At 43.5% G+C, this 25,188-nt stretch overlaps 2 protein-coding genes across 2 annotated transcripts in view; both read right to left on the bottom strand.

Annotated features, from left to right (window-relative positions):
• Positions 1-14,023, bottom strand: part of LOC122554911 (ankyrin repeat and SOCS box protein 9-like) — a 54,873-nt gene extending 40,850 nt beyond the window's left edge. Inside the window, exon 1 of the mRNA XM_043700304.2 lies at positions 8,387-14,023. The gene's annotated coding sequence lies outside the window, so the exon portion shown is untranslated. The remainder of the gene's footprint in view (positions 1-8,386) is intronic.
• A 155-nt stretch (positions 14,024-14,178) lies between these two features.
• The window catches only part of piga (phosphatidylinositol glycan anchor biosynthesis, class A), a 12,504-nt gene continuing 1,494 nt past the window's right edge, over positions 14,179-25,188 (bottom strand). Inside the window, exons 2-5 of the mRNA XM_043700301.2 lie at positions 20,355-20,487; positions 19,024-19,156; positions 18,230-18,436; positions 14,179-14,660 (exon numbers count right to left, since the gene is read on the bottom strand). Coding sequence (XP_043556236.2) covers positions 14,370-14,660; positions 18,230-18,436; positions 19,024-19,156; positions 20,355-20,487 — 764 coding nt within the window. The 3' untranslated portion in view covers positions 14,179-14,369. The remainder of the gene's footprint in view (positions 14,661-18,229; positions 18,437-19,023; positions 19,157-20,354; positions 20,488-25,188) is intronic.

Below are 25,188 nucleotides of genomic sequence, written 5' to 3' on the forward strand. Positions count from 1 at the left end.
GTTACCTCCGAGTACAATGGAACCTTTATCAGGTGGGCAAATGGGCCAGGGAGTGGCAGATAGACTAATTTAGATACATTTGGTATTGCATTTTGGTACAGCAAATCATGGCATTACTTACACAGTTTAAGGGAGGGCACTGAGCAGTATTGCTGAATGAGGAGACCAAGGGGCGCAGGTGCATAGTTCCTTGAAACTACGGAGAGGTAATGCCCAAGTAAAATTATCATTGGATGGTTAGTCAAGAGATAGGCAATGTTCAGGGACTGGAGTTTGAATCCCACTAGGGCAGATGGTGGAATTTGAATTGAATAAAAATCTGGAATTCAGAGTCTAATGATGACCATGTCAGAGAAAAATCCACCTGGTTCACTAATGTCCTTTAAGGAAACGAAACCGCCATCCTTAACTGGTCTGGTCTCAAGCTTACTCCACACCCAACTTAATATGGTTGACACTGAACTGCCCTCTGAGCAATTAGGGATGGGCAATAAATATTGGCCTAGCCAGCGATGCCCACATCCTGTGAATGAATAGAAACAAAACTGGAATTACAGGTAGACAGGGTGGTGAAGATGATATTTGGCATGCTTGTCTTCATTAGTCAGTGCATTGAGTATAGGTGTTGGGATGGCATGTTGCAGCTGTAAAGGACATTGGTAAGGCCACTTTTAGAACACTGCTTTCAATTCTCGTTTCCCTACTATAGGAAAGATTATGTTAAACTTGAAAGAGTTAATAGAAGAGTGTGGCCAAGATTGGAGGGTTTGAGCTCTAGGAAGCTGCTGAGTAGGAACTGGGGCTTTATTTCCCTTAGAGCATCGGAGGCTGAGGGGTGACCATATAGAGTTTTATAATATCATGAGGGGCATGGATAGGGCGAATAACCAAGTTCTTTTTTTCCAGATTAGGGGAGTTCAAAACTTGAGGGCATAGGTTTAAGGAAAGATTAAAAAGGACCTAAGGGGTAACTTATTCATGCAGAGGGTGGTGCACAAATGAAACGAGCTGCTGGAGGAAGTGGTGGAGGTGGGTACAATTATGAATTCAAAAGGCATCTGGATGGGTGTATGAACAGGAAGGGTTGAGGAGGATATGAACTAGATGCTGGGAAATGGGATTAGTTCAGTTTAGGATATCTGGTAGGGATGGACAAGTTGGACTGAAGGCTGTGTGTTCCTGTGCTGTATAACTTTGACTCTATAATGTTAGAACCTTTGGGTCTCTGATCATCCCCACACTCTAACGTTCCTCCAGTGAATGCATGTTCCTGTTCTTGACCATTTCAAAAGGCATATATTATCCACAGATTCTTAACTATCCGCCTGAAATAATGCATTCAGTTCAAAGGGCAATTAGGAATAGGCAATGAATGCTGACCCAGCCAGTGACACCCACATCCTGTAAATGAATGTCTAAAAAAAATGCTGGTTTGTTTTATTCGGTTTTGGACTATGTGGACTTCAGTAAGGTGTTCGACAAGGTTCCCCATGGGAGACTGATTAACAAGGTTAGACCTCATGGAATACAGGGAGAACTAGCCACTTGGTTACAGAACTGGCTCAAAGGTAGAAGACAGAGGGTGGTGGTGGAGGGTTGTTTTTCAGACTGGAGGCCTGTGACCAGTGGGGTGCCACAAGGATCGGTGCTGGGCCCTCTACTTTTTGTCATTTACATAAATGATTTGGATGTGAGCATAAGAGGTAGAGTTAGTAAGTTTGCAGATGACACCAAAATTGGAGGTGTAGTGGACACCGAAGAGGGTTACCTCAGATTACAACAGGATCTGGACCAGATGGGCCAATGGGCTAAGAAGTGGCAGATGGAGTTTAATTCAGATAAATGCAAGGTGCTGCATTTTAGGAAAGCAAATCTTAGCAGGACTTATACATTTAATGGTAAGGTCTTAGGGAGTGTTGCTGAACAAAGACCTTGGAGTGCAGGTTCATAGCTCCTTGAAAGTGGAGTCGCAGGTAGATAGGATAGTGAAGGCGGTGTTTGGTATACTTTCCTTCATTGGTCGGAGTATTGAGTACAGGAGTTGGGAAGTCATGTTGCGGCTGTACGGGACATTGATTAGACCATTGTTGGAATATTGCGTGCAATTCTGGTCTCCTTCCTATCAGAAAGATGTTGTGAAAGTTGAAAGGGTTCAGAAAAGATTTACAAGGATGTTGCCAGGGTTGGAGGATCTGAGCTACAGGGAGAGGCTGAACAGGCTGAGGCTGAAGGGTGACCTTATAGAGGTTTACAAAATTATGGAGGGGCATAGATAGGATAAATAGACAAAGTCTTTTCCCTGGGATCAGGGAGTCTAGAACTAGAGGGCATAGGTTTAGGGTGAGAGGGGAAAGATATAAAAGAGACCTAAGGGGCAACCTTTTCATGCAGAGTGTGGTACGTGTATGGAATGAGCTGTCAGAGGATGTGGTGGAGGCTGGTGCAATTGCAACATTTAAGAGGCATTTGAATGGATATATGAATAGGAAGGGTTTAAAGGGATATGGGCCGGGTGCTGGCAGGTGGGACTAGATTGGGTTGGGATATCTGGTCGGCATGGACGAGTTGGACCGAAAGGTCTGTTTCCGTGCTGTACATCTCTATGACTGTGAACATTGGCAAGGTCAGCCTTTACTGTCCATTGCAAATAACCCTTGAAAAGGCTGTGGTAAATCACCTTCTTTAACATCCGCAGTCCATATGGTGTGTGTTAAGGAGGGGGTTTCAGGATTTTGACCCAGTGGCAGCGAAGACAAAATAACTATTTTGAGCAACTTGAAAGAATTTATAGGTAGTTGTGTTATGTGTCCTTTGACCTAGTCCTGTAGATAGTAGAGGTCACAAGCATGGAAAGAATTTTGAAGGATGCCTGTAGAGTGGAAAAATAAATGGAAAGGTATGTTTGAGAGGGATACAAACAGTTGGTAGAGAGAGACTGATATAGGTTAGGAAACTGAGCGAATGAAGTATAGTGTAGGAAATACTTTGGTAGCAAAACTTTTCTAAATGGGGAAAGGCTTCAGAAATCTGAATCACAAAAGACCAAGTTCAGTGCTTTCTTAAGGTTATCATGCAGGTTCAATTGGCAGCTAGGAAAAGACAAGTGCAGCGTTAGCATTCATTTTGAGAGGGCTAGAGAACAAGACCAGAGATTATAGTGCTCATGCTGTATAGGCTCTGATCAGACTGTATTTGGAATATTGAGACAAAGAAAAAACTGCAGATGCTGGAATCCAAAGCAGACAGGCAAGAGGCTGGAATAACACTGAGCCAGGAGGTGCAGAAGTCACTGCTTCAGATATAACCCTTCTTCAGGAATGTTGGTGGGAGTAGGGTTTGCTGCAGATAAAGCTTTTGTTTGGGAGGGGTGTTTGGGTGGGGAGAGGTGCAGAATGGAGAGTTAGTGATAGGTGAACACAGGTAGTGAATACCACCTGGTTGGTCGATTGGAAGAATGATTCTGGTTGGTAGCTGGAAAGACAAGTCGGAAGGTGGAATGGAAGGGAGGAGGGGGCACTGGAAAGGGAGTTAGGTTGCAGGTGCAAAACCTGCCCGCGCAACACCTCCCTCACCTCCAAACAGTCCTTCCAGGTGAGACAGAGGTTCACCTACCTCTCCTCCAACCAAGTTTACTGCATCTGGTGCTCCTGATGTGGTCTTTTCTACCTCGGGAAGACCAAACGTAAACTAAGGGAATGTTTCGCCGAGCATCTCAGCTGGGCCTGTAATGGCCAGCCTGCTCTCTCGGTCACCACCCATTTCAATTCCCCTTCCCAGTCCCCGTTCTCTGCCTCCTCCATTGTCACAGTGAATCAAACTGCAAATTGGAGGAACAACATCTTATCTTTTGCCTGGGCAGCCTACAGATGACTCAACATTTGAGTTCTCGGATTTCAAATAACCTTCCTACCCATCCCCGACTCCTTTTGCAGCCCTGCCTCCTCCCTTCCTTCCAGCTACCAACTGGATTCATTCCTCCGATCAACCAACCAGGTCATACCCACCACCTGGGTTCACCTATTGCCACCTCACCATTACATCCCTCTCCCCACTCGCTGCCACTTTTGCCTGCAGCTCCCCCTACCCCAACCTCCGTTTCCGAGGGGTTATACCCAAAACATTAGCATCCCCACCTCCCGATGCTGCCTGGCGTGCTGTATTCTTCCAGCCTCCTGCTTGTCTACTTTGGAATATTGAGGGCAGTTTTGTACCCCATATCTAAGGAAGAATATGTTGGCCTTGGAAGGGTCCAGAGGAACTTTACAAGAACGCTTCTGAGAATGAAGGCCTCGTCAGATGAGGAGGAGTTGAGGACACTGGGTCTGTACTCAATGCAATTTAGAAGGATGCTGGGATCTCATTGAAACTTACATTAATACAGAGAGGCCTGAATAGAGAGGCCATGAAAAAGATATTTCCACCAATTGGTAAAGACCAGACCAGAGGGGAGACACAGAGTGAAGGAAATTTCTTCAGTAGAGGGCGTTGAATCTGTAGTAGTCATTGCCACTGAAGGCTGTAGTGACCATGTCAGAGTGTATTTAAGACAGAGATACATAGGTTATCAATTAGTAAGTGGATCAAAGATTACAGGGAGAAGGCAGAATGGGTTGGAGAAACATATCAGCCAATAGTTGAATGGCAGAGCACACCTGATGAGCTGAGGAGATCAAATGCGCAGAGTATTATTTAAATGGAGAAAAACTACAGAACGCTAAACACAAAGGATCTTGGGGACACATGCATTAAACACAAAGCTAGCACACAGGTGCAGCAGGTCATCAGGAACACTAATGGAACACTGTCCCTTATTTCAAGGGGGTTGGAGTAGGACTGGGGAAGTCTTACATCAACTGAACAAAGGCACTAGTGAGGCCACATCTGGAGCACTGTGAATGTTTGTTATCCCCCTAAAATAATGGGGAAGTTCATTGGAAGCATTCAGAGAAGGGTCACTAGGATGATCCCAGAGATCTACAGATTGTCTAATGAACAAAGGTTAAATAGGTTGGGACTGAACATATGCTGAAACTTTATTGCTGGAACAGCACAGCAGGTCAGGCAGCATCTAGGGAACAGAAGATTCGACGTTTCGGGCACATGCCCTTCTTCAGGAATGAACATATCGCAATTCAGAAGAATGAGAGGTGATCTCATTGAAATAGTCAGGATTCTTAAGGGGCTTCAGGGCATAGTCTCACAATAAACGGGCATCAATCAAAGAGAGGTAGAGGAACTTCTTCTCAGCAGGCTGAGTTTTGGGAACTTCTTGCTGCAGAGAACTGTGGAGGCAGAGCCCTGGTGTACATTTTAGGCTGAGAAAGTGATTCTTGGTCAGTAGGGAAATCAAGGGTTATGGGGAAAGGGCAGGAAAATGGACTAAGGAATGTTGGATCAGCTATGATCCTATTGAACAGTGGAGCTAGCGCAAAGGGCCTAATGGCCTACTGCTGTTCCTATTTTGTATGATCTATATTGATTTGCTCCCCCTGCACCTGTTATACACCTATTTTTTTAAAATCTATATTCTAAGACATTCAGGGTTTATTGGGATGGTTGCTCCTACATTTCACACTAAAGAAAATATGTTGAGCCTGTACAGTTTTGAAAGCCTCCCACTATTCTGCTGTTCTCAGTCTACATTGGACCGATCCGGACTTATTTTAATAAAATCTGCCTTTCCACCAGTCCAAAAGCCTTGTCCTGAGACCATCTATTTCTTTTTCTATAACAAACTTAAAATATATGATGTTCTGGTCTCTGTCACAAAAATGCTCCCCCACTGCCACCTTGAACAACTGAGCAGCTTAATTTCCCTGAATTAGGTCCAGTACTGCACCATCCCTTGTAGGATCATCTTCATGTTGATATAAAAATCTCCACTGAATACATTTCAAGACATCCGCCCCTTCAAAACCCTTTACATTATGATTGTCCCAGTTAATATTGGGATAATTCAAATCCACTAATTGCCCTATTAATTTTTACAAGCCTGAGTGAATTGACTACACATCTGCTTCTCCTCTGCCTGTTGATGGTTTGAGGGTCAAGATTCACTCCAAACATTGTGACACCCCTTTTTATTCCTCAACTCTACCCTCAAATCCCCATTTGACAACCCTCCAAGATATCAGCCCTCATTAGTACAGTATTTCCTTAATTAATAGTGCAACATCACCCAATTTTGCCTGAAGATCCTATACCCTGGAATGGTGAGGTGCTCGTCCTGCCACTCCCTTAATCACATCTGTGGTGGCAACAACATGGCAATTACTTATGTCAATCCATACCCAACTCAGCTGTCTTACTTGTAGTAGACCGAGCAGTAAAGTTGAGGCCCTCCAGCCTCTCCTCCCTGCCTAGAGACACATGACTGAATCATTTACTGCATCCGCTGCACCCGATGTGGCCTCCTCTCTATTGGGGAGACAGGCCGCCTACTTGCAGAACATTTCAGAGAACACCTCTGGGACACCCGGACCAACCAACCCAACCACCCTGTGGCTGAACACTAACTCCCCCTCCCACTCCGCCAAGGACATGCAGGTCCTTGGCCGCCTCCATTGCCAGACCATGGCAACACGACACCTGGAGGAAGAGCACCTCATCTTCCACCTAGGAATCCTCCAACCACAAGGGATGAATGCAGATTTCTCCAGCTTTCGCATTTCCCCTCCCCCCACCTTATCTCAGTCCCAACCCTCTGACTCAGCACCGCCTTCTTGACCTGCAATCTTCTTCCCAACCTCTCCGCCCCCACCCCCTCTCTGGCCGATCACCCTCACCTTAACCTCCTTCCATCTATCGCATTCCCAACATCCCTCCCCCAAGTCTCTCCTCCCTACCTTTTAATCTTAGCCTACTTGGCACACCCTCCTCATTCCTTAAGAAGGGTTTATGCCCGAAATGTCGATTCTCCTGCTCCTTGGATGCTGCCTGACCTGCTGCGCTTCTCCAGCAACACATCCGCATTACTCAGTCTCGTAGATGTTTTAGGGCGTCTCCAGCCACCACTCAAGCTCCAAAACATGGAACTCAAGTTTCTGCAGTTGAGCACACTTGATCATCCTGGATGTTGGTAGGATCCATGACTTCCCACACATGACAGATGATACGTTCCACTAAGCTGCCTTCACCAGCCAAACTTATTTGATCTTACTAGCTAACGTTTCTAGTTGCTCAGTCTTGTTACAGTATGGAGTCAGTTAGCTAAATCAAATCACCCTTCCTACCTCTGTCTCCAAAGCACAATAAAATCAAAATGTTCCAAGATGCTCAAAACTGACCCCAGTGATTCCTCACCAGACATTTTGAATAACTAAGCCCAGACACTATGAATAATTAATTCTCAGCACTGCGTTTCTAGCTTAAATAAAAGACTTAGCAATTTATTAGCAATAATAAGATTAGATTACTTAGTGTGGAAACAGGCCCTCCGACCCACAACGACCTACAGAAGTGCAACCCATCCAGATCCATTCCCCTACATTTACCCCTTACCTAACACTACGGGCAATTTAGCATGGCCAATTCACCTAACCTGCACATTTTTGGACTGTGGGAGGAAACCGGAGCACCCGGAGGAAACCCTCGCAGACACGGGGAGAATGTGCAAACTCCACACAGACAGTCGCCTGAAGCGGGAATTGAACTCGGGTCTCTGGCACTGTGAGGCAGCAGTGCTAACCACTGTGCCACCCACAGAACAAAATTAAACAAAGCAATCTACTTATATGTCTGATTTAAACCCAATTTCCTTTGTTTTCCACCTCAGTCATATAAGACAGAAAAACACTCAGTTAAGGGATAAAAGAAAATCACAAAACTAGCCAGATTACTTAAGCAGTTTTCATCATGCATTGGTCCACAGGTATTTATGTTTGTTTCTTGGTTGATTTTCTGAAAACATCAATTAGGACCACTTTGAAGTTCACTCTAGCAAAAGTTAGTGATACTCAAATTTGTTTCTGTTCTCTGAACCTTCAAAAGCTGATAATGGGCAGGAGTTTTCTAACTTGTATGCTGTAACATCACCTGTCAAAAAAAATTCAAACTTGGGCCTTTCCCTTTGTTTGACGATCATGCTCACTTTCAGACTCATTGGCACCAATTCCCAGGTACTGAACTCATTAATAGGAGAATATCTGCTATCTGGTTAAACTCACCACGAACCCTACCCTTCAGAGTCTATGGAATCCTTTTGATCAAGAATCAATCTGCAATCAACTGGTCTCAAACAAACAACAGCGTGTTCGTTCGGTTTTTGTTTTTATTAACATAAACTACTGCTCACAATCCAAAGGTCATCTTCAGCTAACAGAAGAATAAAAGAATAAAAATGAATAATCAGATGGGGTGCCTACAATCTGAAAGATAATCCCCTTACCTTTAATCTTTTGTTTCTTTTTCTATCCAGGCTTCAAGGGATTGACTTGCCCTCCCAGTCAGCTACTTTATTAATCTTTTAACTGGACTACTGAACTTTATAAAAAGTCCAAAAGATTTACCAGGTCATTACTCACACAGAAATATTACTAACTCAGGCTGTGCCTCACTCTGGATCTCCCAACTGTTCGTGTGAAACTTATATCATGCACTTTTACTTTCAACAATACCTCTCAAATTGAGCCAAAAACTTCAGTAATAAATGATATGGAGGTGCGGGTGTTGGACTGGGAAGTTAAAAATCACAATTCCAGTTATAGTCTAACAGGTTTATTTGAATGCATTAAAGGTGTGAAGTTAATGCATTGTCTGAGCTGAGATGTCACTGTTTTTAATATAAAACCTTAAGTTATCTCAGGAATGTGACTTGAAAGTAGTTTTGGGCTTTATATGAATCAAAACCGGCAACCCATTCTAAATGTTGGGAAACTTAATCTAGGTTTATTCAATATATCGCATAAGCGTATGACACTATGATCTTTTGCTATAAATTGTGTCCTAAGATCCTACTCCACTAGTTACCTGACAAAGGAGCGGCATTCCAAAAGCTGTACTTCCAAATGAACCTGTTGGACAATAGCCTGGCGTCATGATGTGGAGGTGTTGGACTGGGGTGTATAACATTAAAAATCACAACACCTGGTTGTAGTCTAACTTGTTTGTTTGGAAGCACCAACTTTCAGAGCACTGCTCCTTCATCAAGTGGTTGTCACCAGATGAAGGAGAAGTGCTCTGAAAGCTAATGCTTTCAAATAAACCTACTGGACTATAACCTGGTGTGGTGTGATTTTTAACTTCAATAATAATCAGATCCCTCTGCTCTTGTGTCACCTTCAGAGTTGAATCTTTTATACTGTTTTGCCTTGTCCACATCCTACTTGCCAAAATATATCACTTCTACACAGTGAAGTTCCTTTGCTAACGCCATAACCTCAATGTCCTTTTGTAGTTTGACACTATCAGAGTTTGCAATTCTTCTGAATTTTGTTGTCAGCTCAGACACAAATTTGCCCAATACATTAAAGTCCAGATCATTAATATGTATAAGGAAAATCAAGGATCTCAACACTGACACCTAGGAAACTCACTCATATTCCCAGCTTGAAACATTTCCATTGATGATTACCCAGTTTCCTGCTGCTCTGCCAATTTTACATCCATGTTGCTACTGCTCCTTGCATGATGGAGTAAACTAAACATTTAATAAACACAAAGAAAAGAGATTACCCAGGTTACAACATTTGTTGGACAATAGAAGGTAACTTTTGATATTTTAAGTCATCATGGCAACAGTTCAATTCAATCTACAAAAAAAAAGGTTCTTGGAATCATCACTGACTAGGCCACCATTTATTACCCATCCTACTTGCCACTGAGAAAGTAGCGGTGAGCTACCTTTGTGAACCACTGCAGTCTACCTGGTTTAGACAGATGCATAATTCCAATGAGAGTTCCATTACTTTGACCCAGCAACACTGAAGAAAGGATGGCCATTGTCATCATGTTACTTAGCATTTATCAACCAAAGCCTGAAAGCTGTCCAAGTCTTGTGCAGGTGTGGACTTTTGTTTCATATTGCTTCTGGTATGTCAAAGCCTGATCACCAACAAGGCAAAGTCAGGACTGTGATGGGTTATGCGATTTGCCTGGAAAACTGTAGCTCCAAAATCACTCAAGAAGCTTGACACCATCAAGGACAAAGCAGGCCACTTGATTGCTGTTGCGATGCATCGTGCAACGTCCACCATCTGAAAGATATGCCAACTCTCTGACAGCATTTTCTATCACGTAGAAGGTCAAAGGCAACCGATCAATGGGAACACAACCACCCATATGACAACCCCTCTACTCCACACATCGTTGTAACTTGGAAATACCATCTTTTCTTTACTGCTGTTGAGTCAATGTCCTGGAATTCATTTCCTAATAGCATTGTGGGTTTTCCTATGCCCAACGGACTACAGCAATTCAAGGTAACTCACCACCACCTTCCTAAAAGCAATTGAAATGGGCAATAAATATTGGTCTAGCCAACAACACTGACATCTGGTGAAAGAACTAAATTTTTTAAAAAAGTTGCAATTGCAAATGGAACACTGCATAAACATCCAGAGTTTGGTCTTATGACAAACCTGAAGGAGGGTTATGCCCGAAACATCAAATTTCTTGCTTCTCGGATGCTGCCTGACCTGCTGTGCTTTTCCCAGCGCCACAAACCATCAACTCTGATTCTCCAGCATCCGGAGTCCTCATGTTCTCCAATGACAGAGAACAGGTCATTTGCTGAAACAGCTGATCAGGATTAGACTTCAGACAATACCTTGATGAACTCCTGTAATCATGTCCTGGGACCGAAATGACTGACCTCTCACAAACACAATTACCTTCATTTGTGCTAGGTATGATTCCAACCAGTGGGAAAACATCAGCTCCACCTCCCCCACTATTCTCATTATCATCAGTTTTACTGGAGCTTCTTGAGGTGGTACACTGAGAAACTACCTTGACGTCAAGGGCAACATCTCTCTCACCTCAACTCTAGAGTTAGTCCTTTTGCCCACTACGTGAGCCAATAATATTGAGATCTGGAAAAACTCAAACTGAGCACAGCAAGGTTAGAGATGAATTAAGGGCGGCACGGTGACTCAATGGTTAGCACTGCTGCCTCACAGCGTTAGGGACCTCTGTTTGATTTCAGCCTTGGGTGACTGTGTGAAGTTTGCACATTCTGCCTGCATCTGCGTGGGTTTCCTTTGGGTGCTCCGGTTTCCTTCCGCAGTCCAAAGATATGCAGGTCAGGAGAACTGGCTGTGATAAATTGTCCATAGTTTTCAGGGATGTGTAGGTTAGACATATTAGTCAGGGGAAATGTAAAATAATAGGGTAGGGGAATGGGTCTGGTACTTTTCAGAGGGTCGGTGTGGCCTTGTTGGGCCAAATGGCCTGTTTCCACACTAAGGATTCTTTGAATTAGAGCTGTACAATAAGATGATTGAGGACACTAGATCAATTTACTGATATCTGAGCATAAGCTCATGGGTCATAATGGACTGGATTGGATTTACAGAATCATATGGTACTGAAGAGGCTCATAGCTTTGAATGTTATACTTCAAAATGTTCCAAGTACTTTTTAAAAGTTTGAGGTTACCTGTCTCAACTACCCTGCCAGGCAGCACATTCCAGACTCTTACCACCTTCTGGATGAAAATACTTTATCTTAAACCCCTCTAAATGTTATTAATTTTTTTAACTAAGAAGAACAGCTGCTTTCTATCCAGCCTGCCCATGTCCCTTTATGTATTAAATACTGTATCTGTCACATTAGCCTGGAACCCACAAGTTTTTGACTTGCTCTGTCTCCCACATCTCCTAGGCCTGACTGAAATCCATATAAACCACATCAACGGCACAACCCACAACCTTAATCACCTCCTCGAAAAATTCAACCAGAATTGCTTTCACTGATCTGCACTATGTCTCTCTCTACCACCCTTCTTGAAAAGTGGAATCTCATTAGGTGTCCTCCAGTAGTCTGGTACCTCCGCTGTGGCCACTGGGGAATTAACAGTTTAGGTCAGGGCTCGACATCCCCTCCCTCATCTCACACAGCAGCCTGGGATACAACTCTTCCTGTCCGGGGATCTGTCTACTTTTAAACCTGCAAAAGCCTCCAATACCACCTTACTTCCTATATCAAACTGCTCAAGAACCTTTTGTCATCTTAAATTCTGTACCTACACCCTCCACCTGCTAAGTAAAGACAGATTTGAAGTACTCATTTAATACTCTACCAAAATTCTTGTGCTCCAAGCAGACTTGTCCATTGTCCCTAACGGGCTCTACTCTTTCCCTGGTTATTCTCTTCCCCTTGATACACTTGTAGAATAGCTTGGGATTCTCCTTAATCTTGCCTGCAGTGATTTTTGCTCTAACTGCTTTAAGATCCCCCCCCCCCCCGCACTTTCTAAACTCCTATAGGGCAATATGCGTTAATGATTCCAATACATATTAATGACTTGAGAGAAGGAAGCTAATGTACTGCACCCAAATTTGCAGACAACACAAAAATCGGTAGAAAGGCAAGTTGTGAAAGGGACACGGTCTGTAAAGAGATGATAAAGATTAAGTGAGCAAAAATTAGCAATGTAGGAAAATATGAAATTGTTCATTTGTGGAAGAGAACAAAATTTATTTAAATGGAGAAAAACAGCAGCCCGCTGCATCACAAGAGGGACTTGGGGCACTTTTGTAGAAAACAAAGCTAGCACATAGCTTTAGCAGGCAGTTAAGAAGGCTAATGGAATGTTGGCTCCCATTTCAAAAAGAGTCGGGAGTATAAGAGCAGGGAGGTCTTACTGCATTTGTACAAGGTGCAGGTGAGGCCATGTGTGGTGTGCTGACAGCAGTTTTGCTCTCCTTATTTAAAAGATGTTAAGGTTCATTAGGGTGAAAACCAGAATGGAGGGATTATTTTACGAGTGAGATAAACAGGTTGGAACTCTACTCGTTGGAATTTAAAAGAATGAGCAGTGATCACATTGAAATATATACAATTCTTAAGGGACTTGACAGAGTAAATTGAGAGAATGCTTCTCCTCATGGGACAGTCTACAACCAGAGGGCACTGCCTTAAATTGGCACTGTTATTCTGAGACAAGGTAAGGAAGAACTTAAGTTTGTGTCTTTGGAACTCCTTGCCACAGACAACTTCTTGTGTATAATTCCTGAAGAAGGGCCTGTGCCCGAAACGTCGAATCTCCTGTTCCCTGGATGCTGCCTGACCTGCTGTGCTGTTCCAGCAATAAAGTTTCAACCTATATTTAAGGCTGATCAGGAGAGGAATCAAGAGTTATGTGGGAAGGGCAGGAAAGTGGACATGTGGAATGTCAGATCAGCCATCAACTTATTGAATGGTGCAGCAGATTTCAAGATCTGAATGGCCTACTTCTGTTCCTATTTCTTACAGTTCTTATGGCATCTGTTTATTTGCTCCCTTAGTACCTGTTATGCCTCACTTCCTTTTCTTCACTCCTGAATATTCTGAAACATCCAGGGTTCTCTGGAAATGCTGCTCCTACATTTCACCCTAAAAGGACCATGCCTATATGCTCTCTAATACCTTTTTGGATGCCTCCCACTGTTCTACTGTAGTTATAATCTCAAGTTCCCTATCTACTTCAATAAAATCTGCCCTCTCCCCAAACCAAAGCCCCTTTTTTGCGGACCATCCTTTTACATTTTCCATAACAAATTCAAGAAAAGATTCAAACAAGATAATAGATCTCATTATAAATGATGCTGTGGTCACTATCACTAACACTGTCCAGCATCATCCCCAAAATTAAGTCCAGCATTCCTCCATCCCTTGCAGGATCATCTACATGCTGATACAAAAGACTTGTCTGTATATCTTTCAAGTAATCTATCCCCTCTAAACCCTTTATACTATGATTACCCCGATTAATATGAAGGTAGTCCAAATTCCCTAATAACTGATTTTTACATGCCCCAGCAAATATCTACCCCTCAATTGCCCACTGACTGTCCACTCTTATCACTGAAAATTGAGCCTTTCATGTAGCCCTCCTTCTCTAATTATCTGTTTGATTGTTCACCACCATTTATAATTAGATTTATTACCTCGTTTGAATCTTTAAGAAAAAGCAACTCAACTGACCAAAGTTTAAGGTGTTGGGGAAGCAGAAATTATAATTCCAACATCATGAACACACCTGTTTAACTGTTATATTAAGATTTTATGCATATTAATCCCATTTTTTTTAATGCAGTTGAAGTTCATAGTGGCTACTTAAGAAGGTAGCAAAATGATCAGATGAAGTCACTCGGTCATTCAAAACAGAAAACCTTGATAATCCCAAAGGATTTAAATCAGGAGTCCAAAAGCAGCTATAAATCAAAGCATCAGGTTTGTACATTGCAGTCACTCCTTTCAGAAAAAGGTGGAGTTTTCCTAATCTTCTCAACAGTTGAATGTCGCTCTTGTTGCTTCCAAACTCCATTTACACCTGTGGCATCTACAGCAATGTCAATCATAGCATCCGGAACTATATACCTCAAAAGCAACAAGAAAAGAAAGTCCAAAACAGCAACTAAAGCAAAAATGCAACCAGCCACAGGACCACAGTGGGTTATCAATCTGTACAGTCGTTCGTTCATCGACAGTATCCTTTCTTTGGCCACACGGTCATAAACCTAAAACAAAAATCAGACGAAGCAGGGTTAGAGCTAGTTATGCATGGCTATTGGATTCAGGACCATTACCAGGATATCAAAAAGGGAGATGCAGGGATCAGTAAATAAGTGTGAAGGCACATCTGGAGTATGGTGTATAATTGTGATCCCCTTACTGAAGGCTGTCTACTCCTACTCGCCTGAGAAAGGGTGCAGAAATGGCTCACTAGACTTATTCCTGAGATGAGGGGATTGCCCTATAAAAAGCAACTGAGTAGAAAGGACCTACATCTTTTGAGGTCTAGAAGAACAGGACATGAGCTCATGACACAAAACTCTGAGGACTTGACAAGGTAAAGAGATAGGCTGTATGCTCTGAGGGAATCAAGGGATACAGGAGTCAGGAGAGTTAACATAATTCAACAAGATCATGATTTAACTTTTATGTAAAAAGCTCAATGGCTGAGCCCCACTTCTATTTCTTACAATGCAGAAATAAAAAGATAGTATTTATCAGTATTTCTAGTTGAAAGTAACCTTAAAGTGTAAGCAGACTAGTGAATTTTGTTTTGCGCAATGGTTGTATTCACACTTATAGTAGAAGATTACTAACAAAATTTTACTGGACAAAGCCTTTCATAACTGAATTGAAATCTTGGATTACTTTTTGAAAAGGTTTTTGCCAGAAAAGGTGTTCAAAAGATGTCCACATGATCAGAAAGAAGAGTGACTCGCAAATCCAACCTAAATGGATTCACTTGTGTGGCTTTGGAGATCCAACACATCTTTTATTCACTCATGGGATGTGGGCACTCTGGTTTTGCCAGACTATATTTCCCATACCTGTTTACACAAGGTGGGTGGTGGTGGTAAGCTGCCTTCAACTGCTGCAGTCCGTGCTCTAGACAGACCCACAATGCCATTAGAAGAGGAACTTTGATCCAACAGTGAAGGAATCGTAATATATTCCCAAATCAGGATGGTGATGGCATTCCCATGTATCTTAATCACAAAGATGCTCAGAACAAGAACTACATTCAAAGCAATTATATGGGCACCACTGAAACACTGGAAGACTTAACTACAATCTTTAGCTTCCTTTAAAGTTCAAAGCAAGTTCCAGATGGTCAACAGTCAGGAACAGAGACAACAGATTTTCTGGGGCAGAAACAGAGAAAACCTGAATGCTTCAGCTAGAGTTGTATTTAACAAGTGAATGAAGGGTTTGTGTTTATGTGTAGGTAGTATCTCAAGCCCCAATTGAGCAGGTTGAAACTGAGAGGGAAGTCAGATTTCACAATGCAAAACTGAAATTCCACCAACGCAGCCAAATAAATGACAGAGTTGCAGGGAGAATGCGATGGGGTCCAGACAATGAAATTAGTATGACGGATGGAAGATTGCAATGTGAATACTGGAAAGTACAATTTCAAGAAGAAATTATTTTGTCAAAATGACTGCTCCCTCTCGTATTAGTTTTGACTCCCATTATATTCGTTTCTGCAAACTGGTTTTACTTTAATACTTGAAGATAGCTCTGGGCAAGAAAATATAGCACATGATGCCAGTGTCTTGAGAGGTATGGATAGCTGTTAGACAGATTATTGACCTTTGCTAGATAGTTATCCTGCTATCAGAAGTGACAGCTGATGCTTTCAGACAACGCAAATCCATGCCAACTGTCCAAGTAGGTGTGTGTTTTGGATCAACCTGAAGAGGTCTAAAGAGGTTTCTCAATAAGTGGAAAACCAATGAAATAAAATGGAAACAAAAAGATTGAAAAATATAGAAAATGGAAGCAACGTAGCACTTCCAGATGCACAAGATGGTAGTTAATGTTTTGATGAAATGCAGATGAGTATTGAGATGGTACTACCAAAATGTGTTTCAGGTTAAGTGAAGCTATTTTATGTCACCAAATTGGGATGCTTGCAAGCAAATAGTGAAAGAAAACATTTTCTGCTTCTAGCAAAAGAGAAATGCAAATAATAATGGGCAACATAAGGTGGTCAGACAGAAATTAGAAATAAATCTCAGTCATCAGATGCAACACCAGCTGCCATCCCACTGTAATGGTTTGTGGTATTTTGGTCTTATTTGTTACCTATGGGCAGAAAAATAGGAAGCAATATACTATTATACACAACGAGCAAAAGAAAAATAACTGAAAATGTTAAAAAACATACATATAATACATAAACACACTCCTGTCCAATCCCTCCCTCATTCCATTACCATCATGGATAGTGAAGTGCTCAGATCTCTAGGCTGTGGTTTCTAGAAATTCTTCCTAAATCCTTCTACTTCACCTTCATTAAATCTTTCCAGGCTTACACACATGGCAAGTGTTCAGTTTCCTTTCTTAACTCCTGAAATTATGCTATTACTACTCTGCTGAGGCACCCTGAAACATCTGTGCCTGAAACAGTTAGTTCTCACACATGAAGAAATATGAGCGGAACTGAACCTATTACCTTTGTACTCTGCATGGTTTCTCATGCAGTCAAAGAAGACTAAATTTTGCAGCACTTTGGGGACTTTGACTTAATGTGATAAGCTTTTAAGGTTGATTTGGAACTGCAGTGGCAGAAGCATGAAACTAGGATGCCAAGCCCAAGACTGCATTAACACCAAGAAATTAGAGAAAATTACAAATTCATTGGTACTATTAATTTCCAAAAGAGTCAATCAAAAACAGGCAAATACTGAAACATGGTACTGTACCAGTCAAGTGATCTACAATGTGCTCAATATCGTTTTAAATTACTGAGAGATAATTAACACTTTTTAAGATTTGCATTTAGTCTGTTGCATATAGTTTAGGGTGTCTCAGGATCAATTTCATTTCAGATCTGAACCTTGTGGAAAAATGTACTTGAACTCATATTAATGAATTGCAAAATCTACTAGTGCAATTTAAAGTCCTCTACAACATGAGGAATCAAACAGCATATTTCCCCATGTGTTCATGACAGGTACAGTGCAGACTCTACTCAACCAGCTCCCACTGACAAAACCCAAAATAAAACGTGTCTAAGATGTGATTCTGCAAATGAGCATCAACGGCTGAACAATCCTGTGCACTAATAGCTATAACTAACTTACTTAACATAACCAGTTTAGCTCATATTGTGGTCATTTACACTTGTGAGAAGGGACATATACTCATAAGCAGAAGCCTGCAAATAAAAGGAATTTTCAAGGCTGGCATGCTCATTTGAATTACCAGGAAGCATTGGGAGCCCATAGTTTCTCATTCTTTTCTCTACAGCAAAGACTTAGCCAATTAAAGTTGACATGTGAACTCATCAGCACCCATTTCTCCTACTGCATAAATTACTGTAATTATTTAAAATTTAGCATTCTAGCGTTTGCCGAGTGCAAAAGGAATCACTTCAGCAGCATGTTGTTTTTCTACAAAGATTCACATAAGTTTTATGAGTTAACTTTTAAATGAATAATATACTGTTTATAGCATTCTGCAACTGATCAGTGTATCACGATAAAACTATTTCCAATAACCAATGCACACCTTCATAGTCATGCACAAAGCTCTTTAAAAATAAGAGATCTAGAAAACGAATCTATACCTTTTCAGTGCGTTCAGCCACATTTCTCCATGTGTACAAATTCTTCACTCTGTTGTGGATTGCTTCAGCTGGTGGCACTACCCCTTGGTAGTGCTTAGTAATGGCTGCTTCCAATCCTTCACACAGAGACTTAACAGTGGGCTCACACAAAATGATAAGATCTTCAGGTAGAACCTCTGGCACTCCTCCAACTCTGGTACTGACAACCTTTCACAAAAGAAGTGAACAACCAGTTTTGAAGCGAGATTATTGAGAACTCAGTTTGTAAATGTATGACATATAATGAATGAAAACCTTCATGAGAGAATGCAGTGGGCCACAGAGACAAGACCCTGGCAACTAATGGAACTCTGTTCATGGATTATACTCTCAACTGTACTGTGACTGATCACAGGCTTCTTTCACTAAGATCTGGTGACAGGTGCTGAAGCTGGAAGAGCAGTCCAATGGACTAATCAAGCAGGGACTAACTAGATTGTACGCAGAAAGAGCCACACAGACCTGATGGGCTGAATGGCATCCTGTACTTTGTAACTATGATTTATATCTGTCCTAAAGGCTGCAGGAATGACATAAGAGAATGAGAACTTATGTTCTTAGTTACAAATAAATAATTTTATTTAAAGTATTCAAAGTTCAATGATGAGCTTACAGAATAAACCTAACGACCATACTCATTAACAACAATCTTCAAACTCAAAAACGTAGTGGGCATTGGTTTACCACTATATCAGACACAAATAGCTGATTTAGAGCATTTATAAATAGAACAAAACATTTTGTAACAGTTTTACCTGGAGACCACAACTTGCTCCCTCAACTATTGCCATACAAAAGGCCTCAGTTAGAGAAGTGTTGAGGAAAATGTGACCCTGCACCAAAACATTTCTCACATCTTTATGCTCAAGGGCACCCAAAAGACGCACCCTGTAACAGATAAAGTTTGGTTAAAATACAAGCAGCATCATACAAAATAGCCAAGGCAAAAATACAGGACATTGGTTAGGCCACTTCTGGAATACTGTGTGCAATTCTGGTCTCTGCTTTCGGAAAGCTGTTGTGAAAGAGGGATATGGGCCAAACGCAGACAAATGGGACTAATTTAGCTTCGGAAGCTTGATCAGCAGGGGCGAGTTGGACCAAAAGTGTATGCTCCCCTGCCGTGTGACTATGACTAAGCTATTTTTTTAAAAAAATTAATAAATTTTTCATGTTAAAAAACCAACCAGTGCTAATTTGTCATCAAGCATTTCCTTTTAAAGGAACTTTTTCATTTAATAACAGGGAATAGACAGGTTATCAATAAAGAATTGAAATGCTTAATTACCAACATAATCAAATGGCACTCAAACAAGCTTTGTACTACAGAATAAATCTGACAATATTTCATCAAGGAAAAAGGATGAAAATCATTTTCAAGAATAAAGAGAGCAAAGAAACAGACAAAAATATTCTCGAACTAATAGAGAAGTGAAAATGAGGAACACAAGAAGATCAGTACTAAGAAAGAAAATGGTACTGGAGGAAGTAATACTACTGAAAAAGATAAATCTCCTGGCCACGAAGGCCTTTAAGGATTTTAAAGGTCATTAGCAATTGCAGATGAATCGGTTTATCTTGCACTTTTTTCTCTAAGTTCTCGAACAGTCCCGGGAATTGGAAGGTAGAAAATTTTATACCAACCATTCTACATATGGAGGGAGAAAACAGCAAAATAACCTGACATATGTAGGATGAAATCTATTGTTAGACATGTCATTAATAGAGCACTTAGAAAATCATAATACTTTCAGACAAATTCAATGCAGATTTATAGGAGAGAATTAATCTTTAACAAATTCTGCTTTGATACAGAATGATCAATGAATTAAAATTAAGAAATACATTCCATGAATAGCTAAGCATATACAGATGTTAAATCTGAAAAGTAATCAACAGGCAAATACTTTGCAATATTATCATCTCCTCCATTACAGTGAAAATATAAACTTGCAAAGAGTTATGAAAAATCTGTATTCAGAAAAAAGATATCTGAATTCTATTGTCATTTAAAACAATAACTGAACAGGAAGATGACCACTATTACTACAGTTTCTAACAAATAAGTTTGGGAAATTGCCATTACCTCTCATGAAGCTGGTATTTTTCCCGCACTTCTTCCAATACAATTCGTTTAGGTCCCTCACCACCAATGAGAAAATGCAAATCGGGATATTTCACGCACAATTCAGGAATAATGCCAGCAAGCAAATCAATTCCTAAATGTGTAACAAACATGAGTATTAATTAAAGATAAACATCTCATGAACTAAACCAAAAATGTGCCTGAAGATTATTTCAAGAGCTGTAGTTACAGCACAGGCTTAGAACAAAGAGATTCTAAACCTGTTCATAATTTTCTAACATGACAGGCACACTCACAAAAATAAATTATTCTAATATACTAGAAACTCTAAAACAAGAACAACATGTGGGATTGGAGGAAGCCACTGAGTGGTAAGAACTTAAGGCAATAAAGTTGCTTTATAGCTCTAAGACACCCCAAGGTGCTTCACAAGAGTACAGACATTCTAAAATAGCACCAAGTTAAAGGGAGACAATGACTCAAATTCCTGAAGCATGTCTCATAACGAGTTTTTTTTAACCTCACCCTTCAGAATCAAGGCCACAGTACAGCACAGAAGCAAACCATTCAGCCCAGTCTGTGTTGTTTCTGTTGATGAGAAACACAGTTGAACCCAATAATAGTATAATACAATTCATCAGGACACAAGGGGTGATACACAAATAATGACATTCCTTCTACCTGAAACAACCGATTCACAATTCAGCTCCCAACACCAAAAACTCACATGGTACCTGAGCCTCCCCAGTCACCCCACCATCACCAAACTCAAAGTGTATTTATCCTTCAACAACAATGATTTCTCCTTCACTAACAATGCCAGGCATTGTGGACTCTTACCAGTAAATTCTGGCTAACAGGACAAGTGATAAACACGTACAACTTAAGAAGGTTGCTTTGAGGTAGTTTAGTGTGAACTCCAGGCACAGCCACAAATGGGGGTGCAATTATAATTTCCAATGCCTACATGAAGAGAATTCTGGCATTCAGGGACCAGAAGACAATCCAAGGGTGATGGAGAAATTAAAGATTACAAGGTGGGAAGCTGCAAGAAATATGAAGAGTCAGGTCTGGAGGAGAAAGAGCATGAGTTGACTTAGTGACATTTACAGATGGAATTTGATAGTGTGTGTGTGTGTGTGTGTCATATTAAAGAATACGCCAAAGGTTATTCACAAACTTTAAGCATTATCAAAAATCTCAAACTTATTTTCAAACCCTGCTGTGGCCTCACCCTACCTTTGCAGTTCTCCAGTTCCACCACCCTCAGACTTCTCACTCCAATATCTAGAATGCCCTCTCCAATTTCTCTGCCTCTCCCTCTTTTAAATGACTAGAAAACCTACTTATTTCACCAAGCTTTTGGTCATATCTCCTAATGTCTGATTAATCTCACTGAAGGATCACAAAAAGAAATCAAAGGTGACACTCAGGTGCATAATTTAAGTACCAAGGAAAATCTTGTGAGAAGGTAAATATTGCTACGAAGTCAGAGTTAGAACAGAAACAGTAAATAATGCATTCTCCAAACAGCATTGCTTATTATTAAGTACAAACAGATATCTTGCAGTGTCCTGTACAATGTTGAAATGCAGGCAAATTGTGCAACATGACAAGAGAAGGTTGGAGTGGGTCAGTTGACGGGAACATGACAGCCATGAAGCAGTTCTCTAAATGGACATGGAAAGATTGTTCATGAACAACAATTAAGGCAGCAAGGGTCAAATGGATCATACCATATGGTATATGAAGTTGTTAAAGGTGCTTGGAAGAAGATTAGAGGGGAATGGACCAAGTGAAAGAGAAAGAGAATGAGGTCAGATAATCTGAAGTCAAAAACATGAGGCTCGTACATAGAGTCAGAGAAACAGACCCTTCGGTCCAACTCGCCCATGCGAACTAGATACCCTAACCTAATATCGCCCCATTTGCCAGCACTTGGCTCATATCCCTCTTACCCTTCCTATTCATACCTATCGAGAAGCCGTTTCAATGTTAAAAATCACACAACACCAGGTTATAGTCCAACAGGTTTAATTGGGAGCTCACTAGCTTTCGGAGCGCCGCTCCTTCATCAGGTGGTTGTGGAGGACACAATTGTAAGGCTCAGAATTTATAGCACATGTTTACAGTGTGAACTTTTACATCACATGGTAAACTTTTGCTATAAATTCTGTGCCTTCCAATTGTGTCTTCCACAAAAACATGAGGGAATGGTGCTCTGAAAGCTAGTGGGCTTCCATTAAATCTGTTGTACTATAACCTGGCGTTGAGAGATTTTTGGCTTTATAACAAAATGTGACACCTCAGCGCAGACAATGCATTACACGTGTGAGGTTACAGTCTGACTGTATCCCAATCTTGAGTCAGACTGGTTCTATGTCCAAAGTGGAATGTACAAAATATTACATGCCTGCAGGTTGTACATTCTTTGAGCAAAATAGCATGTATCTGCAAATAGAAATTCACCCCATAGGTGTATATGGTGTGGGGGCAGGGGTAAGAGAGAGAGAGTGTGTGCCTGTTTGTGTGTGTTGGGGGGGGGGGGGGGAAGGAAGAGAGAGAGAGAGCGCTAGATATATACACACACACGCGCATGAGAGAGACTGTGTAGTGTAGTGGGGTCACCTGTAGTGTGACATTAAAGATTTAATTGAGCATTGTTTAATATATCATTTCAGTTGCATGACACTAACTTTTTGCTATAAATTCTGTGTCTCACGGTCCTGCTTCACAACTACTTGATGAAGGAGCAGCGGTCCAAAAGCTAGTGCTTCCAAATCAACCTGTTGGACTAAAAACTGGACTTGTCTGAATTTTAACTTTGTATACCCCATTCCAAAACTGGTTGCTCCACATCATTTGAAATGTTGTAATTGTACTAGCCTCCACTTCTGACAGCTCATTCTATACTCAAACCACCCTCTGCATGAAAAAGTTGCCCCCGAGTCCTTTTTAAATTTTTTCCTCTCACCCTAAACCTCTAGTTCTGGACTCCCCAACCCTCAGGGAAAAGACCTAGTCTATTTACCCTAGCCATACCCGCCATGATTTTATAAACCTCTATAAGGTTACCCCTCAGCCTCCGATGCTCCAGGTAAAATAACCCCAGCCTACTCAACCTTTCCCTGTGGCTCAAATCCTCCAATCCTGACAACAACCTTGTAATTCTTTTCTGAACCCTTTCAAGTTTCACGACATCTTTCCAATAGGAAGGAGACCGGAATTGCAATCAATATTCCAACAGTGGCCTATTCAATGCCCTGTACAGTCGCAACATGACCTCTTGTGTCAAGGGGGGCGGTGAGGGTGGGGGAGGCGGTGAGGGTGGGGGAGGCGGTGAGGGTGGGGTGGGGGGGCGAGAGGCGGTGAGGGTGGGGTGGGGGGGCGAGAGGCGGTGAGGGTGGGGTGGGGGGGCGAGAGGCGGTGAGGGTGGGGTGGGGGGCGAGAGGCGGTGAGGGTGGGGTGGGGGGGCGAGAGGCGGTGAGGGTGGGGTGGGGGGGGGGGGAGAGGCGGTGAGGGTGGGGTGGGGGGGGAGAGGCGGTGAGGGTGGGGTGGGGGGGGAGAGGCGGTGAGGGTGGGGGTGGGGGGGAGAGGCGGTGAGGGTGGGGTGGGGGGGGAGAGGCGGTGAGGGTGGGGTGGGGGGGGAGAGGCGGTGAGGGTGGGGTGGGGGGGGAGAGGCGGTGAGGGTGGGGTGGGGGGGGAGAGGCGGTGAGGGTGGGGTGGGGGGGGGAGAGGCGGTGAGGGAGGGGTGGGGGGGAGAGGCGGTGAGGGTGGGGTGGTGGGGGGGGAGAGGCGGTGAGGGTGGGGTAGGGGGGAGAGGCGGTGAGGGTGGGGTGGGGGGGGGAGAGGCGGTGAGGGTGGGGTGGGGGGGAGAGGCGGTGAGGGTGGGGTGGGGGGGAGAAGAGGCGGTGAGGGTGGGGTGGGGTGGGTGAGGCGGTGAGGGTGGGGGAGGGGGGTGAGGCGGTGAGGGTGGGGGAGGGGGGAGAGGCGGTGAAGGTGGGGTGGGGGGGGGAGGCGGTGAGGGTGGGGTGGGGGGTGGGGTGGGGAGGGTGGGGAGGGGGGTGGGTCAGTGAGGGTGGGGTGGGGGGGTGAGGCGGTGAGGGTGGGGTGGGGGGGTGAGGCGGTGAGGGTGGGGGGGGGTGAGGGTTGGGTGGGGGGGGTGAGGCGGTGAGGGTTGGGTGGGGGGGGTGAGGCGGTGAGGGTGGGGTGGGGGGGGGTGAGGCGGTGAGGGTGGGGTGAGGCGGTGAGGGTGGGGTGGGAGGGGTGAGGTGGTGAGGTGTGGGGTGAGGCGGTGAGGGTGGGGTGGGAGGGGTGAGGTGGTGAGGGTGGGGTGAGGGGGGTGAGGTGGTGAGGGTGGGGTGGGGGGGGCGAGGCGGTGAGGGTGGGGTGGGGGGGCGAGGCGGTGAGGGTGGGGTGGGGGGGGCGAGAGGCGGTGAGGGTGGGGTGGGGGGGCGAGAGGCGGTGAGGGTGGGGTGGGGGGCGAGAAGGCGGTGAGGGTGGGGTGGGGGGGAGAGGCGGTGAGGGTGGGGTGGGGGGGGCGAGAGGCGGTGAGGGTGGGGTGGGGAGAGGCGGTGAGGGTCGGGTGGGGGGGCGAGAGGCGGTGAGGGTCGGGTGGGGGGCGAGAGGCGGTGAGGGTCGGGTGGGGGCGAGAGGCGGTGAGCGTCGGGGTGGGGGGCGAGAGGCGGTGAGCGTCGGGTGGGGGGGTGAGGCTGGGGTGGGGGGGGTGAGGCGGTGAGGGTGGGGGTGGGGGGCGAGAGGCGGTGAGGGTGGGGTGGGGGGCGAGAGGCGGTGAGGGTCGGGTGGGGGGCGAGAGGCGGGTGAGGGTCGGGTG

The sequence above is a fragment of the Chiloscyllium plagiosum genome, unplaced genomic scaffold (genome assembly GCF_037043375.1).
Source record: "Chiloscyllium plagiosum isolate Xiang-an unplaced genomic scaffold, Cpla_swu_hap1 HiC_scaffold_12, whole genome shotgun sequence".
NCBI classification, from domain to species: Eukaryota; Metazoa; Chordata; class Chondrichthyes; order Orectolobiformes; family Hemiscylliidae; genus Chiloscyllium; species Chiloscyllium plagiosum.